Here is a 21,405-nt window from a genome sequence, read left to right on the forward strand (position 1 = left end):
AAAAAAACACCTAAAATGATTTATAATACTTTTCTTTTAAAAGCATCTTTTCCTCCATTCTTTTAAAAATTTAAGTCCAATTTTTAAAATCCAATCTGTTATTTAATTTTGTTTCCCTTGTAATTTTAATCGATTTATTAAATACGATTATAAATCGCATTCTATAACAAAAAAAACAAAAATTTAAATATGAAATTTTAACATTTTCGATTAATCATTTATAAAATTATAAAAAGAAAGATGGCATTATTTCATAATCGAATATTTTCATAAAATTTTCATAAATTTTATTTTATAATTATATTCCGAAATATTTTACTATTGTTTTTAAATTAATTTTAACGTAATTTTTAAAGATAAAAGTTTTAATATTAAATTAAAATTATAAAACAAAACTATAGGAATAAAATTATCTGGCTTATCTTTTTCTTTCCTCATATTTTTAGTTAGTATAACTCTTGTTTATCAACGACAAACAAAAAAAAATAAATAGATAAATATTATTCAGGTTTTGATTGTTTTAATGCTAACGGCATATTAATTTACATTAAAATCTCATAAAAATTTGGATAATCTAATTTATAATAGATAAATAATTGTAAATGCTTATAACTTGTCTATAATATTTTGCAAAAAAAAACGAAATTAATTTATTTAACAGCATAACTTGAATAACGTAACTTGTTCAGAAATTAATTCCATTCAAATATAATTTTCGCGATTTTTCCCATTGTGCCAGTAATTTTACTTTTTTGATTTTTAATAATTTTACGAGTGAATTTACATAGCTCACATAGCCCCAAAGTTTATTAACTAATTGCTAAATTGTTTTTGAATTTTCGTTTCAAATGAATGAATACATTCACAAAGAAAACCCATCAGAAATAACCCTTGACTAACCGATTCGATAATATCAAAAATACACGTTTATACACGAATATTTACGTTTAGTACAATAGCTATATATGTATGTATATATATTTACCATACTTTTTAAAAGTATGCATTTTGGAATACTTTTTAGTAAATCCCAGTATAAAACAAAGGTTAAAAATCAATTTGATTTGAAATAATACTGCGATTTAATTGAAATTAGTTGAACTACACTCGAACTTCCATTGCCTTACTAATTGAACTTAAGATTAAAATTTATTAAAATATTAAAAGCAATATTTTAACATGATCACCCCTTTATCTTTCAATTTTGAAAGCTTTATTGAATTCATTATTATAATTTATTAATTTCACTCTTAAGAAAATTATATTGGCATAAATTAAGAGACAAAAATCATGCTGTGTCCTAATGAAGTAATATATGAATTTTTGAATAAAATTATAATCAGCATAATATTTGACTAGAAATTCTTGATTGTTTAAATTTTATATAAAAAAATAATATAAATTTCATTTTAATAATGCCATTTTAAAATATAGTGTTACCATTATTATTTTTTTTTATTATCAAAATTATTGTTTAATATTCATCACAATATGAAATATGACTTTTATAATTTTTTTCTTTTAAGACTTTTTATTTTAATTGTTTTTCCCATTCAATTTTGTTTCTACTATATTAAATGTATTGTGTATATTGTATATCATCCAAAAATTTAGTGTAAAAATTTGAATTCAACACTAGTTTTACTGTTTTTATATTTTCGCATAAAATTTGAATAAATTAACATATTGAAAAGTATTCAAAAAAATATTCAAAACATCAACAACAAGTTAAGTATTGATTATTGTTTGAGAAAAGAAATGGCATAAAATGAATGAATTTTAAATGGTTGTGCTACATAAAAATGTAGAATGCAAAACACATTCAAAATGTTGTAACAATCAAAATGTTGTAACGTAACACTTTATTATAACATTTTCTTCCGCTATAAACTCTGTACGATTTAAAAATAATAATTTAATTGTAAAAATGTTTGAATAATAATAAGATAATTTTATAAAATTATTTTCACTCAGTTAATTTTGGGGTACCTATAGGTAAAAAAGTTTTCAGCAGAGTCCATTGTAATCAAATAATTTTTAATGGAATTTCACACAATAAAGGATGAAATAAACATGATTAGAAGTGCAGTATCACATTTTCCCGATAACAATCTCAACTTTTAGTTTATAAACTTAAACAAACACATTTTACTTAAAATGTAATTAAATAAATTCTAGTTATTTTGGACTTACTAGAACCTACTAGAATTAGAATGATTATGATGTATAGATTCTATTAATCAAAAATTTAATCCTTGATATTATAAACAAAGCAATAAAATCTAAAATAGATTCCGACCGAATAACGCACTATTAATTTTCTTTTTTTAATTCTTATAACAAGATGGCAACCCATTTTGAATACTTTATTTTTAATATACACATATATGGATACATGATGATGTATTTCTAAATAGGCAGACGAAATTTCAGAAACAGTGATATAATATTATGCCATTTAATATTTAGGTGCACTTTATCGATTTTATAACATGCATACTACATGGATAACATGAACACTAACATACAATAACTATACTTTGAAAAATGATAAACTTTGAGGAAAAAAAAAAGATTAACATATTATTTATGTTGGAAATAACAGTGGCAGGTGAAGAAATAATTAGTTTTTAAATTTTTTAAATTTTAAAGAAAGATTGCATAAGAAATATTTAAACTGATTTTAAATATTTTAGGTTAGCTTCATGCACGTTACTACAATAAAGTTATCGAATCGTTCGCCTATATGCCTTCATAATTAAAATAGATCAGCTTTTTTCGAATTATCAAAGCAATATAATATTTTTCTATTAAAATTTAAAATATTGTCTTAATTTTTCAATTTCCTACTAATTATGAAGTTAATTATTTTTTTAGAGCTATTCAGGATTAAGAATATTTATTAAAAATTATCTTTGTTTTAAAGAATTATTTTACAGATTATGTTAAAAATCTCTCTATTGCTCTCTGTGTATACACTAACCTACATTCTAATTCTTAAAAAAGGTTTCAACAAAATAATTTCATCATGGTTATTGAAAGAACTGTTCTCTCAAAATTATGTAAGAAAATTACTTTCTAACTCCCACAAATTCTACACATTGTGTACATAATCTTAAATTTTCTATAGTTTCAATTAATTTTGCAATAAATTTTATAATTTTTACATGCATAAAACTATACGAGCACAACAATTTTCTTATCCAAGTATGAAAATAATAATATCACAAATGAAATAATAATGAACGTTTCAAAATATATGAAAAAACCAATTAGTTACTTTGTAATTTTTTATTTATCATATTACGAACATCAGACCATTATTTTTACTAATTTTTATAATAAAAGCCTTTGAAATGTCAACTAAATTAATATTTCGAACAGTAAATTTAGTATATTAAAGTTAAATTGTTAAACTTAAGTTATTTTCTTTGCAAATAAGTACATATATAAAAAAATAAAATAAATAAATTTACCTTATATGTAGTGAACCTTCTTTCGAAAATAAATTTGCAATAAATTTTAAATGATTTTACCACGTGACAATGAATTTTCTATTACTTACTATTATTACGTTATAACCGTTATAAAAACATTATTATTGAAATTACAATGCAATTTTTCTTTTTTACATAACTTTATTTTGTTACTTGTGCTTTAACTTTTATGAAAACACAAAATTTGTTAAAGTTACTTGTTTGTGCTGTTTGTGCTGTTCTCCACCTAAATTAACAAAACTTGTAGTTGAAATAAGTAACAAATTTGAAAATTATAAAAAGGTTTTCTCTTTAATAAAGAAATCACTATCTTAATAATAAAACAATGAAAAAGATGTTCGGATCTTTCCTTTTGTATGGAAGTCTCATTGTATTGAAGTTTGCAATTTAAATATTATTGTTTTACTAACAAAAATTTTAATTTGGAAAATTCAGTTTAATAATTTTACAATAGTTGATTTTCAAAAGAATTAAAAACAAAACTTAAAACTTTGAAGTCGTACTTTAAATACGGCAATTATTATAATTAAGTTTATCATGTTCTAATATTCTGCTAGGATTCCTACCGCTACTTATGCTGAATTCTTGTTATGAAATCAATATGCATCTTTTTCCTCTCTCTAATTATTAGTGCAACAATTAAATAATGTGGTGTGACAGTAAACTCCGCTACACATTATTTAACAGTGACTGTATTGAAATATTTAACTTAAAATTTAAAATAATTAGATTGGTAATTGAATTTTAATAAATAAATTAATATTATAAAAATTATTCTTAATAAACAATTACGTGGTGGTAAAAGAGCGAACCTTTATATAACCACCATGTATATATAAATATCTATAAAATACTTTGCCTATATTGTTATTGCAGTGTAGCATGATCGGCACTTTCAAACTAAGAAATATCCACTTCGAGATAAGTCTAACGCAGTTTAAGTTTTTATTGCGTTTTAACTACTATCCGAAAATTTGAATATCGCCTCATTTGCACCCGCTACAATTATTTTGGAATTGAACCCAAACTTCTTGACATAATTCGAAAGAGTACCTTCGATTTCAATGACAGCTTCTAAAATCAAAAAAAATAAAATTCAATTATTAATTTTACACTGGTGAAATGAAAGGGAAAATTTCAAAAACTTTGTAAATTTACCAATATCAAATTGTACTTAACAACTACTAACACAAGTAACATCAAAATGTTATCGAAAATAAAAGTACAATATTCAAAAAAAAATACAAAAAAGTTTTGCAAGCATTTTGGAATTTTATATAAAAATTCGATAAAGTACAAAAAAATAAAAATCAAACAAAAAAAGAGAAAAATAGTAATAAAAACAAAATAATCACCAATAAATCGCTAATAATTTAATCATTCTGCGCAAAAAAAAAAAGAAAAAATTAAAACTTGTATTCATTGATTCCAGTATTTGCAAAAGTTTAGAAGCGAGTTTTTGGTTTATTTTGAATTTTTGGTTTTTTTCTTGTTTTTTTTTTAATGTTGTCATAGGTCGTGTATCAGGTTTGCTAATTTCATCTTTTATCCATTATCTTCACTCTTAATTTTTTTGTCTTTGGAAGCAAAAAAAAAAATTGCCAAACTCACTGGAAAATTATGAAAATTTTTAATTTTTTTTTTTTATTTTCGAATTAAAATCATCATTATTCTTTTGATGAATTTTGAAGAGTTGACTAAGTTTCCATTTTTTGCTATGAAAAATTTTTACTATTTTTGATTTCTTTTTTTTTAACTAATATATAGGTAATTAATTATAAAGAAGTGCTTTTTCCAGTTTGCCAGTAGTAGTACAATAGAAACCGGATGAATTTTGGTTGTCAAACCTATACATACAATATTAATAATTTTTCGATTTAACAATTTTCAAAAATTAATAATTATAAATTTCAGTTCAGATCATATATGTTAAAGTATCACGCCTATCTACGGCGAATCTATAGGGTTAGATGAACCATGTGTTTCCACATTTAATCGAACAAAAAACCGACGTTGTTAATCTAGCGGAAGCAAAACGAAAATTATGCTTGTATTCTGTGTTAGCAACGAAATCCAGCATCTACATGATATATTCTAGCAACTATGCCTAGTTACTATTCTATATAAACTAATATTCAAACTCTTTAAAACAATTTTGAAGTGGTTATGTATTTTTTCATAAAATCTCTTGAATTAGTAAAATGACTTCAATAACTCGTCAAAAAATTTATATCGATACCAGGAAGTGTTCATTAAATAGAAAAATATTAAAACTCATATTTCATTTTTACTAGATATACATCGTATATAAAAGTTGAAAGAACTTTTCTTATATGCAGTTTTTGTGTTACATTAAGAAAACTATTTTATCGATATTATAGTTCACTTACATATACGCACATATTTAAGTATATGACAATCATAAAAAGCCTCTTTATACGTAACGTATAATAATATTGTATATGATAAAATTTTCCATTCGTAAGTCGATGAAATTCGATATATCGATTTTTATATTATATTTTATATTTTTCTTGAAAAAGCAATAAGAAAACCATATAAATAATGTTATATACATACATAATATGTAGTATAATAAGTTATAAGTACACATATGCAAATAAAAGTATTGAAATTCAAAAACTTTGACAACTTTACAAGATGGTGTGAAAATTTTCTTGACTTTTATTACCATTAATAATAGTAAAGTATACCCAATTTTATATTTTTCTGTAATGAAATATATTATGTGTGGTATCGCCTAATGTATTAGGAAAAATTTTATACCTTAATATATGTAATATGTAATTTTAAATAAATAGATATGTTTACATAAATATATAATACATACATATGTATATATATAATATATGATTTCTTTAAATGAAGCCAAACAAATGTTTGTAGTTCAGTTAAATTTCAATTACAATTTCTTTTATTTTCTTTTCACAACTCCCTCTGAAAAACGGCAGTGTTAAAAAATTTCTGGTCCGTATCATTGTGTGCACGTGAGTCACTAATTTTAGGATCTGAAATATAAAAAAAATGCTGCCATCGTGGATTTTTTTGATTCACACCAAATTTTAGTTAGGAACTTCTGTAATTTTGAAGAGAAAGGTTTTTTTATTATTAAAACGAAAATTTTGAATTAAACACAAAATTATTTCGAAGCATTTTTTAAAAGGTTTTTTTTTTTTAATTAATAACCAATTAAAATGGGTATACTTAGTGTTAGTGCAGTGTTATTACAATAAAGTTAACATTGAATTTTAATTATAGTACACTCAAGTGGCTCAAGAGAGTCGAAAGTAGTCTCGAAGCAGGGTAGTATAGAAGGCTTCCCGACAAGCAAAAGTACCTGTCAATATTTTGCTTTTTGAGTCAACTTTCTCGTCGTCATAATTTATAATAAGGAACAATTACTACAGCAGCGTTTGTACACATTTTAAATCAGCCGATATTCGAAAGCTTCATATTAAAAAATTATGCACTCTAAAACAAAATGTTCCTCATCGCTGTCACTCACTTTATAAAGTTTTTAAACTTATAACTTTTCTAAATAATATCCACATTTTACATAAGCATAATTACATATATTTACATAAAAATATGTGCATATATAAAGTTAAAATTCTACATTCAAAGTTTATTGCCTTATATTTCATGTTATTCGTTCATCTAAAATCTAAGTAAAGTGACACGAATTTCTTTTTTTTTTCTTACCTATATAAAATTTTATACTAGCAAAATAAAAAGAAAAAAAGAGTAGATTTTCTTTTCTTAGCTAGCGAGAGTCTACTTTTGATTTCAACTTTTTTTTTCACAACATGAATTATTGCTTGTAATTTGTAACGGTGTGGATATGTAAAACTTTTACGTATATAATATACATGACCAAGTAAATAAAATTTGAAACGTGCATAAATTATAAGGCATACAAGTATAAGCCACCTTGATAAAATCTTAGAGTTGAAATCATATTATAAATATTTTGAACTTTTGATATGAAAATTTCAAAATTATAGCAAGATTAAAGGCATAGGTACCCTTAAAGTTCTTAAACTGTACTTTTATTTTAACAAAATGTCAAAAAGACTATGGTTTTTTTTGCATGCAGTTAAATTTTTTTTTTTTGTTTATTGAGAAAGCGAACTCCTGCTGATTTATTTGGTTGAAAAATGTTGTAATTTCATGGTATAAAAAATTTATGTGTGTTTATGAAAAATTAGTAACTAAATTAAGTTTCGTCACCAATCAGTTAAACGTGATATTCAGTAATAGAACATAAACATATTCAACTAGTAATGCAACTGCTGTGTTTGAACAATTAATTTTATATTGCTTAAAAGTTAATGATTTCCAATATTTAATAAGAAGTTATTTTATTTGAATGATTTATTCTATCTATATAAATTATACTAGATACAACAGGTCTAATTATTTATAATTTAACTGTTTGAATATCACAATCAAAACCTAACAAAACTAAAATCAATTTTGAAAAATACTGAAGATATTGGAACATCAGGATATACGTTCTTATATTTTAATCTATTCATTGCAAATAATTTTAATAGAACTGCCTGAGTATATTTATGCTGGAATTCTAAAACTCCCAATATCAAATAACTCTGAAATAAATTGTAAATAATTAGAGTATTGTTGTATAGGTTTTTGTTATTTTTTTAATATCAAAAACTATTAGGTTGAACTAGCTTAATTCAGTTTATGGTCAATTCATCTTAAGTTGCTTAATAGCTGAATTGCTTAATTCATTTTAAATTTTAAATTCTCTGTTAGATTCAACTTCCATATATGGCGTAGGTGAATGTAAATAGGTTTTGTCCATTCTGGTTCTCTAAGAATTACATTCATGTAAACTGAATTCCTAAAAAAGAAATTTTTCTAGAGAAGTTTGTTTAATGTGTATATGTATACATACATATATGCCATATTCCTTTCACCAAAATTCAGTTTTTTCTCCCCCACAGGAAAATTTATCAAAATTTTCGTTACATTTTACATCCTTCTTCTATAGTCCTATAAAAATAAAATTCGAGTAAATAATAATTAAAGCAATGTAGAACTTAAATAAAAACTTTAAGACCTTTTAATTTGCAATTTTCCGGTTATTGGTTTAATTTATTACAGTGATTTCCTTTATTTTTTCACTTTTTGTACGTATATAATGTATAACAATTTTAACTACAGATAAACTAATTTTATGTGTAAGCATTAAACGTAGGTGGTGTCATAATATAACAGCAATTTGTCTAAAAGTAAAAATCATGAAAACCAAAAAAGAAAAATTCCTGAAAATTTATTTTGAACGTGACTTTTTATAATCTGGCAATTCAATATAAACCAACTAACTCCCTTTTCAATTTTGTAAACTTCATCATAATTTCATTTTATATATTATGTAGGTACGTAACCAGACTGAAATAATTATATCAAATTTTCATCATAATCTTATTTAAAAACATACTTACATGAAGGCACTTTAAATAAATCAAAAAAATTTTTCATATTCCTACGAGTGTCATATTTTTTCTCCTTTTCATTTTATATTCAGTATTTTGACGTATACACTGTAACAGTTGCCTATTACCCTTATTCTTTATTTTTGTATTGCTAGATCCAATTCTGTAATGGTTTTGTGTGTGCATCGATAAAATTTAAGGAAGAAAACATTTTTGTATATTCGAATGTAAAATGAAATTTGAAATGTTCCACCAAACAATTGAAACATTGCCTTATATATCACTTTATGAACTAAATATTTTATCAAAATTTGAGGATGGTGTTTCTAGCTAGACTAAATCATGGTGGCCAAGATGCTTTTTCTATGTCATACAATTATGATTAAATTCATAACAATGCTATGTAACGGTGCGTAAAGTTTTCGACACGTCACAAGATACTCTTTGTTACCATACATAGGAACTCCTGTCTTGATTTTCTGCCGGATACAATATAGACGAGCCAAATGAACACTCCATCTGTAGTATAAAAAAAATCACAGAAAAGTACTTGTTAATTAATTTTTTTTTAGTTAACGTCTACTTTTTATTCAAAAAAAAATTCATTTCTTTTTGATATTTATTTCTTTCTATTTTTTATTTATTTTTGTAAATTGTTTTAACAAAATTGCTTTATTATTTATTTTACAGCCCACAGGGACATTTGATCCTACACCATATATACAAAGAGCACGTGTAACACGTCCAGCACCTCCAAAGCCATCATGTAATCCAATGCAATTTGTACAAATCAAACCATGTAATTTGTATCAAAGCGCACAGGAGCAAATAAAAAGAGCCGAAGAGGTTAAAAAAGTGAAGGAAGTCAAAAAAGAGGATCCAGAAGATTGGCAAAATGTAAGTGTTATTTTATTTTTTGTTTTTATTTTTTCTGTTTATTTTTTGTTTTTTGCAATGGTAAAAGCAGATTTGCATTCATAATATTTGCATATATAGAGTAGACTATATTAAATTTTTCATCATTAATGAAATTATAGTAGAGGGAAAAGCGACAAGACGGAAAAGAAATAAAAAAAATAAAAGAAGAAACCACTTTATGGTTGTATAACATTTTTTGAATATGGTCTGAAAATACTTATATTCCATATTTAGTTAAATTTTTACTCCTTGTTTCCCTACATTCTTGTACATTCTCAACAGAATATTATACAATATTATGGAAAGCGAAATTTAAATTGAAGTGCGGAGGTGTTTCAAGAGAGTTATAAAATAAAATTGATTAAAAATGTGGAATGACAAAGGAATTTTTTATATTCAACTTCCAAACTAAATTTTTATATATAGGCATATAAAATTCATCTAGAAAAATGTTGGAGGTAATTTATATATGAAAGATAATTAGAATTTGTTTTTAATTAATTTTCATTTTGTAATCCTTGTCATAATCAACTCAAATATGTTATAAGAAAATTTTTTCGCTTGTCATGTCATCCAATATATTACAATGAATTTAAATAAGAAAAACAAAAAAAAAAGATTTTATATTTTATATCTTGTATCTGCTTTTGTTAAGTCTTAAAATTTATGTAACAAAGAATGATTCTTTTGTGTTTTTACAAAATGGAATTGGAAACATATGCAAAATTTCCATTTACTAGACATAAATTTGAAATTCGTTATTCTTTATGCATACATTCTTAGCTTGAATATTTAAAGCAGTATTAAATAAACTATTTTAATATTCACGCACGCTTTATACCACGTAAACTACAGTTATGTGCATAATAAGTTTTATATTTTGTCATGTGCGTTGCCGGAATCACATCTATATGCTAAAATTGTATATTGTAGGCCGATACGGCAGACCGCTTTTGTAAATGATTTATAATTTACAGTTGAACGTAGCATTTACCAGTTTCTTTGGTAAGCTTTTGTATTCGCTTCAAGAAATTTAATTTAGATTCGATATTTTAAAACCGGCTCTATTTATGTATACACATAATAATTGAAGAGTACGTACATATATTCTCATGATTCAATTGAAATCCCTTGATTTATGCCTAATTTCTTGAACAAAACTGACAATTTTTTAAAATATTCAGTGAAGCAATCAAAAAAATCAAATTAATCCCGCAAATATCATTAACTTTAGAGATGAAATAATAATTATGTTCATCTAGTTTTTATGCAATCAAAACACATTACACACTACGATATTACAATACGATTTCATATTGTAAATCCCGTTTTATGTTGAATTTTCTTAAATAAAATTTTATTAAATAATTTAACTAAAAGAACTCGAACTTAATACACATACGTAAATATAATGTGTGTGTTGCAAATAAATATCCAATTAATAAAATATTCAGGGTATTGGCGTAATACGCAGCAAATCATTAATGACCGTATATGTCTGCTTATTTTTTTTCTTTTGCGAAAATCACCAAGTAGGTTTGAAATATTTTCAATTCTCTGCACTTTATGATGATGTAAAAAACTGTGAAATGTACATGTAAAAAAGGTGAGTCCTTTAATTTTTGTTTTTTTTTTTTCGACTCTTTATTTTGTGTTATATTGGGTAAAAGATAAAAAATATTACCTGCTGTTTATTTTACATATGAACATTCGATTTATAATTTACATTCAATTTATAAAGTAATATATTAAGCGATGTAATCGAGGAACGAAATGACGATATTAAAGAAAAATAAATGTGTGAATTTACAATAAAAATCACTTGAACACGTCTTATAAAATTTTGACATTAATTAATGAAATTTTATTTAGTTAAAATAAGAAAAAAAGCAAGTTTTTTTATGTTTTCAATTTTGGACATGATACCGCAATTTTAATAACAATAATTTGCTGATAAAAAAGATATAGGATAAAGTTTGAAATACCAAAAAAAAAACAAAGTTGGTACTTCGAAAAAAATTAATTTACATTAAAGTGAACGGCATAGACACTGGAACAAATTTAAAGTTTAATGGTATATTAAAAATGGTATACATTGAGTTCATTTTTGTGCCTATTAATAAAACGTTATAATAACATAGAAGTGGTTGCGCATTGTCACGTAAAGAAGGAAGTCTAAAAATAGCTCTCCCATTGATTTCTAAATTTTGAAATTGATTTCTAATAATTTTTTTTAAATAAGTTTTCAAATTATTCTCCACTGCTTTAATAAAAATTGTTAAATAATTCTCAAACTTTCGAACAACTTTCCAAACTTTGAATTATTCTCCGAATTTCATAATTATTTTCCCAAATTTAAAGAGTGGGCAAGAACTGTCATTTCAATTGCAGATATTTTAATTTTTTGGTAAATTCACAATATTTTTCTTATTTATTCCCTTGACAACTTTATTTTTCTTCTTAATGTTATTTTTGTGGAATGAAAATATTTATTTAATCTTCTCTTCATATTTATATAAATAAATTTTATTGAAATAAAATAACAAAATATTTATTTTTGCGAGTAATCACGTCTACTGAAAAACAGAAAAAAAATATGGCACTCATATACCATTTAATTTTTGTGTTAATTCAATGGTAATGCGACTACAAAATGCTAAATAAGTAAAAAGTAAAAACATGTCCGAAAATTTGTTAAAAAATATTGTACTTAAAAATATTTAATACGAAAAAAATTTTTGATAACTGTGGTGAGAAAACATTTTGCAATACTCTCAGTTGAAAACTGAAAGTTTTTCGAATTTTATTTAAGACAAATGCGATGATCATTAATTTTAAATCGTTTTTTAATGATTACATTTTAAATGGTGTTTTGTATTTTGTTTTTTTTTTACAAATTGTATATGATTTCCGATATACGATTAATAAAATCATCACGATTTGGTGATAATCACAGCTGGAAATAAAAAAAAACTGCGAAAAAATTACAAATCAACTAATTGGAAATTTATTTCAAATAATTATATTTAAATTTTTATTTTTTGTTATTAGCTCAAGGATTTGGAAAATGTTGCATTTTCCTTAAATAAACTTAAGTCAAAATGATTGTTTGAAGAGTCCTTATTAAAATTAACCACAATATAAGAATGAAAGTTTTAAAAACTCGTTTGGTTTGTACAAAATGCTCTAGACATTTAATATTTATATTAAGATTAATACCGATTATTATTTGTACACATATGTATGTATGTACTTAAAATAAATTTAAGATTTGTCATTATAATGTAAGTAATTAAAAAAAAAAAATTTGACAAGAAAGTGTTTGACCATGTTTGATCAAACAGTTGTATAATTTTGCTGCAATTGTAAAATAATTTATCTATTGATATACTAATTTCTTGTAGTAATTTTTTAAAAGTTTACTTGATGTAATGTTATGTTTGTATTTTATTTAGTGACATGTGCGTTTTTCCGTCAAACAAAATTACACAATCTTGAATTAAATCAAACAAATTCATGACTAGTTCTGGCATCTTTCAAACTTATAAGTATAGTGTTCAAACTTTCAAATGATATTATATACAAATTTAAAATATTTTTAATAAATAAACATAAATAAATTTATTTTTTTATTGGTATTTTTATCGATTATCAGCAATTTAAATTTCAATTTTTCAATATTTTCTATATTTTAACTCATAACTTTTATTGAAATAATAATTAACCTAGTTTATTTAATCTCATGTATAGTATGTATGTATGCATCTACATCACATATAAAAATTTCATTTCTATTATTATTTTAAGGATACATAAGTATATGGTAAATTTTAAAATAAATTTCCATATAATTATATATTTTTTTTCAGTGCTTTCCTGACATTATTACAATTTTAGTACCTCATTTACAGTACTTACAACACTTCTATTATGATTTTATCATGAATATGTTAATTATAATTTATTTAATATTTTAAATATTCAATAACTATCTAATGTGTAGACCCACATAATACTTAAATCATGTAATAAATATTATTATACTGCAAATTACCATTTTTTTTTATCAATATATTATTATTGGAACATATTGTAATTATTAAACAATTTTCATAAATTTTTATTAATATAATATTCTTATGTAGGTATACATATAGATTATTATACCTAGTATGTATGTGTGTATTCTCATTTTAATGATATTGTGGGCGATATTTCAAAATTTTTCCATATTTATTATTATATGAGCATACAAAAAAAAAGACAGCATTTTCCAACTTACCCAAAAAAGTAAAATCGCAAAGTAATTTTATTGGCACAAATTGGACAAAATCATTTTGATTGTTTGTAAAATATTTTTGCAATAAATAGTAAAAAAAAATGTTGATCCTTAATATAAAATAAGTATTATTTATGACATTTATAACGCTTCTATTATCATTTATGACTTATAAAAATTTCTGCTTATTATTGAAAATATACCAATATTGTATTTTTTGATTTTTTTTTTAAATTATAGTAAATAGCTGACAGATGTCAGTCTATTTAGCCAGTATTTGCATTTTGTATTTATATATTCATTGTCAAAATTTCTAGTTGTTCATCTATCCATTGTTCCGTAAATTTGTTGTCTGTTCCTCTTGTCGAATCCTAAATAGCCGTATGTATAGTTTTTGTTAAAAAACAATTTTTGTCTTGTACATCCAGTAAATCATTTATGCTGAAAATTTTCTTCTCACAAATTTTTTCTCTACATATCTTATAATTTTTTCTTTTCATGTCATAGATTTGTAGTACAAGAGAATAAGAGAAATAAAGAGAATTTATTTTAATGTCGTTTATCATGACATGATCTAAAACTACTTACAAAAAACTAAAACTAATTTCATATTTTCCTGCTTGCACCACAAAATAAAACTTAAAAATGCAGATAAAATTTTTTTATGGCAACTACTAAAATATTGCAATAATAGTTTTTCGCATATTTTTATTAAAAATAATTTTAGAATCAATCAGCGTTTGATTTTATTGTTAGTTTTCAGGATATGATTTAAAATATTAAATTTTTTTGTTATAAAATTTTCAATTTAATCTCAATCGAAAATTTTAAAATTGTTTATTGCAAACTTGATTTTATTTAATCATTTCTCGAAAATTTATTGTGTTTTGTAATTAAGTGTATTGAAACTGTCAATTTTGTAAAATAATTTCTACTTTCTTTTATTTTATTTCCCATTTTAATTTGCAAAAATTTATTTATATTTTAAACGCCTTCAAATTGGAAAATAAACAATATAAAAATTCATATCGCACGTACATTCATATTCAAAGAAAAATAATAGTATAAAATTATTATAACGGTTTATGAAAATTTATAACAATTTTTTTTTACATACATATGTACATACTTACCTTCATAGTTTAATAAAATTTCATTGTGTAGATATTGTGTTTTTTAATTTGCTGTTTTTTTTCTTTTTCGAGAAATTATCATTTGACAAATGCAATATATACCATAAACCTTTGATCGTCGCTCTTTTGCTATATTTTAAAAATTAATTTCAAATGGTGAGCTTCAAATAGTGAACTTCGTAATCATGCTGCTGCAATATAATGAAAATTCATAATTTAAAAATTGAAACCCAAATTAAAATATATATGTGTACCTAGTGATAACTGTACAAAATGTTTAGTATGTTGAATAAATATTTAATATGAATAATAAATCTTAAAATTTACTAAATGAAATGTGGGCTGTAATGAGAGGAACTTATATATTATTGTCAGTAATGCAATGTTAAATGTTTAGTCAATATAACTAATGATAAATGTACTACAGGATATTAACAAATTAGCAATTTTCTTTTGCTTTTTAACAAATGATTTTGATAATTTCCTTTACCATCTAATAAATTATTTATACGTGATATTCAAATAAAAATGGAATTAGAAGTTCAAATATTATTTAAAATAAATTATTTGAAAACTAAATTCATTTTTAGTATAAAAATACCACATATATTTATGTATGTACAGATTAAGCGATGCATAGGTTTATTTAAACAGAGTTAATAATAGTATGCATTATTTTTTATAATTGCAAATTATATATTGTTAACTAGCATCATTAAAACAAGCATTATCTATTGGAGAATATTGTTAGTACAGTGCAAATTTATAATAAATATAGAAAAAAATATTTACAATTAATTAAAATTTATTTTTTACATGCGGGTGGACTAATAAACATTCATTCTTTTTTATTTTAATTTTTTTTTTAAATTAATATTTTAAAATCAAAAGAAATTGTTGTGTAAAAAACTCGAAAAATTTGTGTAGCCTCAAAACTGTTGTCCTGGTCGTACAACTAATTGCATTTGCTCTCAATATGTTGTCGCTTATTCAAAAATGCTGTATAGTTTATAAATGATCTTTAATACTCGTATTAAAGCTATTTACTTTGACATTTTTATGCACAGATAATTTGACAAAATGAAAAATTATTGTCTAAAACTTCATGCAATTTTTAAATCTGGCACAAAATTTTACATTGTATGTAAATCGATGGTAATTGTTATGATCGATTATCGATTCTTCTTAACTTTTTATATTGTAATATGGAAACAATAAAATCTAAATTTCAATAAATGTTGTACAAATTTTTACCATAGAATTTCTCATATATCATAATATAATGTTATATTGACGTTTACTACACCCGATAAAAAAACCCATTCAAATATTTGGCATACATTGTTGCTTTAACAATACAAAAAAAAAGCAAAAATATTAAAAACTCTCACTTGATTTCCAATTGTTTTGCTATGATCTAATAAAATTGAATAAATGAATATTTCATGTTCTAATTACCCCTTAACCCTTGGATATCGGGGCGTAAATAAAAATATAGAGTGAAAAAATTTCAATTCCGTCTTCAAAAAAAAAAATTGTTTTTTTTTTTTTTTGCCGGTACCTTATTCTAGATATATTATGGTTATTTTGTTACCTATTTCTTTTTCAAAGGTGAAAATTACACCCATGAAAAATTCAATTTTTTTTTCTGTTGGTATGATTTTGTTCTTCATATGGCACACCTTTATGTCATGTAAATGATCAAAATTGTACTGTAAATGAATTGAAAAATGTAAAAATAAAATTTTTTTCAAATCGTTACCCATTTTTAATATTACAATTCAAATGACAATGATTCGTTCTGTATTTGGCAATAACAATATGAAGCACCATAAGAAAAAGTACACAATACAACAGTACATAAAATTATTTATAAGAAACCTTGATCTTGGTATTCCAATCCAAAATATTTTAGTGTTTTTTTTCGGTTTTTTTGTCGATATGTAAATAGAGAGCACAATAATATCGAATCAAAATAAAAAAAAAAAAATAAATAAAAAGAATCGAATTGTATCGAAATATTTTTGTGTTTGTTCGTGATTTTTAAGGTCAAATTAGTAATTTTATGTATTACATCGATTGTATGTTAAAGTAAATTTTGATGAATAATTGTAAACAAAATTCTCATATAAGTACATAATATATGTAGATATGCAACTTTTAAGCACTTGGTTTTTAAAATTGAAGGTAAAATTGTAAATTTAAATGTAATTTTTTTTTGAGACAGTCAATTAACTTTTGAATGTAGTTAATTTAGCATGAAAATATTTTCATAAGATTTTACTATCAATTTTGGTCTGAATAACAAAGATTACGATCGATATTATCCATATAACCAAACGATTTCACACGCACCCTCCAAATAAACAATTTACAAGGTTGTCGAATCACATGACCACCGTGGCCAATTTCCAGATCCAGAACTTGAAACTAATCGCTCATCAAACTCATTCTTAATTAAAACTAAAAATTAATACTTTTGACGTAATGTTCGAGCGTTCCAGTTGCTGAAATTAAAAGTAGGTAAATCTGACGAAACACACAAAATCATTAACAAAAAAATTTGACAGTAGACGCTATACATAGATCAGTACAATTTCTTTTGTTGATTAGATTGTTGTTTTGTTTTCGTAATTTGTATGCGCAACTGTATATGTTTGCTTTTAGACTGAAAGAAAAAAAAAAGATTTGCCATTAAATTTGAAAGTATCTGAAATAGATGATATGTATTACGTGTTCCAAATTTATAGGTGAACGTGATATTACGATAAAAAACTCAATTTCCGCTTCGTGTGGTAAACCAGAAGAACTTCATGATTTCACCAGCAAAAGTTTTGTCCATGTTATATAATTTAAATTAGGCGCTAATAGATAATTTCTCAAAATTTAAAATAAATGTTGACACCTTGTCAATATCGCAAACTATATATTAAATTTGCCGTCAAATATAATTTCGTTACTCCGTTTGATATTAAATGTACACTCTATTTTATGTGTTATGTGAAAGAATTTTTATGTTTGTTACATTAAAAATTTTCTTAACATTGAATCACACGGTAATGACACGATTTAAGAGGGCTCGGCTCACGTAAACATTATACTTTTTTAAATATTAAGGTATTTTTACTTTTTATATTTAATTTTTAATATTAAAAATAAAATTTTTTTTAGGTCTTTGGAGTTGATATTCATTAAAAATCAATAAATGATATTTTTTGTCTTTTATATATAAAATTAAAATGCTATATAAGACTGTAAAGAAATTGCGAAATGAAACTAATATGAATTCTATGCAAATTTTAATAATCAAGAATTTATTTAGGTTTTGTACATGTTATGAGGATATGAAAATATTAAATTTTTTTTTGCTTTTCATTATAGGTCATCATCATGAAATTTTTATATGAAAGTATGTTAATTTAATTTCGTAAATTAACAACAACTGTGGGAGATGATTTGAATTTTTAATAATTTTATGCTCGTAATATGTATAAGAAATCGTAATCGACAGTGGTAACTTCATTTATTTGTATGATTTAATTAAAGAAACTGCGATAAAAAATTTATTTGACGCATATAGTTTTGTCAATTGAAAGGAGCTATATAGTTTTTGATAATGTCTTATTATGGCTATCATTTATGTATTTAAATAAAATATTAATGGATTATTTTCTAAACAGTTAATATAATTTAAAGAAACTACTGTCAGGTAAAGTTAGTACTTAGCGTATAAAACTATTACTTCTGACGTCGTCATTTAGGTTGGGCGCACTTAAGGCACTAAACGGTATTATTTTTCTATATACATATTAATTTTTAAATAAATCCAAAATATTTTCTCACTTGCTCCCACTTATCTTTGACAAAAAACCAACTGTCAATTGAATTTTCCTTAAACATAAGGTTTAATTTAAAAATTTTTTAAAATTCTTTGTCACATTAAACGTGCCTTTCTCAGCAGAATTCTTGTAATACACAATAAATTAACAATTTTTTTCAACACCTTTTATTTTTCATTCAACCTTTTCATTCATAGCTTTTGAAATGTCAATAAATTAATCAAAATAATTCTGTAATTAATCACAAAAAAATTTGATCAAAAAAAAATCTGACAAATTGGAGTCTTTCAGAAATATTTTATAAAGTTAATCATTCCTTTCATATTATAATTTATTTGATATTATTTTAAAAAATGAATTAAGGATAAGTGCAATAAAGTATTTGTTAAAATAAATATTAAATTTTTTCAATTATTGTTATTATATACCAGGTTCAAACAAAGAACATTCCAATGAATATCAAAAAATATGAAAGGAAAAAAAATATTTAATAATTTTTTTTTAAAATATGATCTTTTGTGCAATTTCAATGCATAGTAAAAAAAAAAACAAATCATTTTTTGAAGGGGTGTAATACACTAATAGTGATATTGCGAAATTCAATAGAATAAGAATTTTAGCGTATTATATGCTATTATTAAAAATAATATAAAAATTTTCCATTAAAAAATTTAATACGAGTACAACAGTTAATTATATTCAATAATAATAATTGAAATTCTTAAAAAATTTGAATAAACATTTTGAGAAAACAAAAAAATTAACTCTGATATTCTTGTAGTGCAAAACAATGGAAAAGCTTGAAGTTTAACTTTATAAAACTTCCCAACAAACCAACCATTATTTTCAAATAAATATTATAAAATTAAAGAAAAAAACTTAGCATTTTAAATTTTTTTGTATGCATGATATTTAAATTAATTTTTTATTGTTCCTTCTAATTCACCTTACAAAAACACTATTATTATTTTACACAGTTAAAATATTATGGATTTTTTTAGCATTATAAAACTAAAATGCATTATTAATTTAATTGCAACTATTATAATTTAAATAATAATAAGTTCTTAAATTATTTAATAATTTTAAATTTCAAATATTATTATTAGAGTATTGGTAATATTAATAGCAAACATCCATTTTGAGTGTTTACAGGCATATTTTAATATTACATAAAATAACTGCAGTTTAATATTATATACAGCCAATTTAATTCAGAGTAATATGTATATTATGAATATTTGAAGCTATATTTCACATATTACTCTAAGATATGCGACGAATAATGATAAAAATGGGCCCAATACATGTCGTAACTCTAAATGTCGTATTAGAAGATATCGTATCTCGAGAACATATTATAGTGTAGTTCATTTTCAGTAACATCTCAGTCTTGTAACTTTTCAAATTTTTCCGGATAATTGGAATATTTAAAAGAAAACAACAATATTGTGTTTAAAAATAAAATTAAAATTTTACATATCTTTAACATAAAATATATTAAAATTAGCTATAGCAAATAAATTTTAAACAAAATTTTACCTTAATTTTTGAATCCTACTTATATAGGTGCTGCAGAATTGAAAGTTGCAAACTAAAATTATTTAATTAATTTCTTATATTTTAATCTATACATATAATTATTGAGGTTATTGGAAAAAGATTTATAAAAATATTTATTTTTAAATTAATCTAACTACATCATTTTCTCATACTTGTTACATTGTAGTTTTGAACCTCATATGTTATTGATGACCCATAGTATTTAAAATAACAATCATACTACTTCTAAAATTTTCATTTATTTTTTTACTTTTTTTTGCAAATCACAATCAACATTAAAAACTAAAATTAGTAAAATACATTGTAATTAATTTTTGAAAAAGATATTCTTTTAGAGTTTATAGATATTTGTAAAAAATAATGTTAATATTATATTTTGTATACCATCTTATATTGCAAAATTGGCAACCACCTAATTTGCATAATTTAAATTTAATATTTTTTTTTTAAACTTACATAATATATAGAAGCATAAAACACACTTTATAATTACAGCAGCACCGATTATCTATATATATACTTATTATTTCAATTAAAAATGTTGCAATAAATCTTAAAATTTATTGAAAATCATCGTTTTTATGCAGTACTTACATAATATATTTCTTAAATACAAAACATGCACATACATTCATATAAAAATAACAATTTATACTTTTTTTTAGTAATAATAAAAAATTTTAGATCAAAATT

The 21,405-nt window shown here is 23.1% G+C and overlaps 1 protein-coding gene across 3 annotated transcripts in view; it reads left to right on the forward strand.

Moving 5' to 3' along the window:
• The window catches only part of LOC129607840 (probable serine/threonine-protein kinase DDB_G0282963), a 160,884-nt gene that overhangs the window by 106,827 nt on the left and 32,652 nt on the right, over positions 1-21,405 (forward strand). For all 3 annotated transcript variants that reach the window (XM_055519038.1, XM_055519039.1, XM_055519040.1), the window contains exon 4: positions 9,671-9,877. In XM_055519038.1, coding sequence (XP_055375013.1) covers positions 9,671-9,877 — 207 coding nt within the window. The remainder of the gene's footprint in view (positions 1-9,670; positions 9,878-21,405) is intronic.

Source organism: Condylostylus longicornis, unplaced genomic scaffold (assembly GCF_029603195.1).
Source record: "Condylostylus longicornis isolate FDR11 unplaced genomic scaffold, ASM2960319v2 ptg000030l, whole genome shotgun sequence".
Lineage (NCBI taxonomy): Eukaryota > Metazoa > Arthropoda > Insecta > Diptera > Dolichopodidae > Condylostylus > Condylostylus longicornis.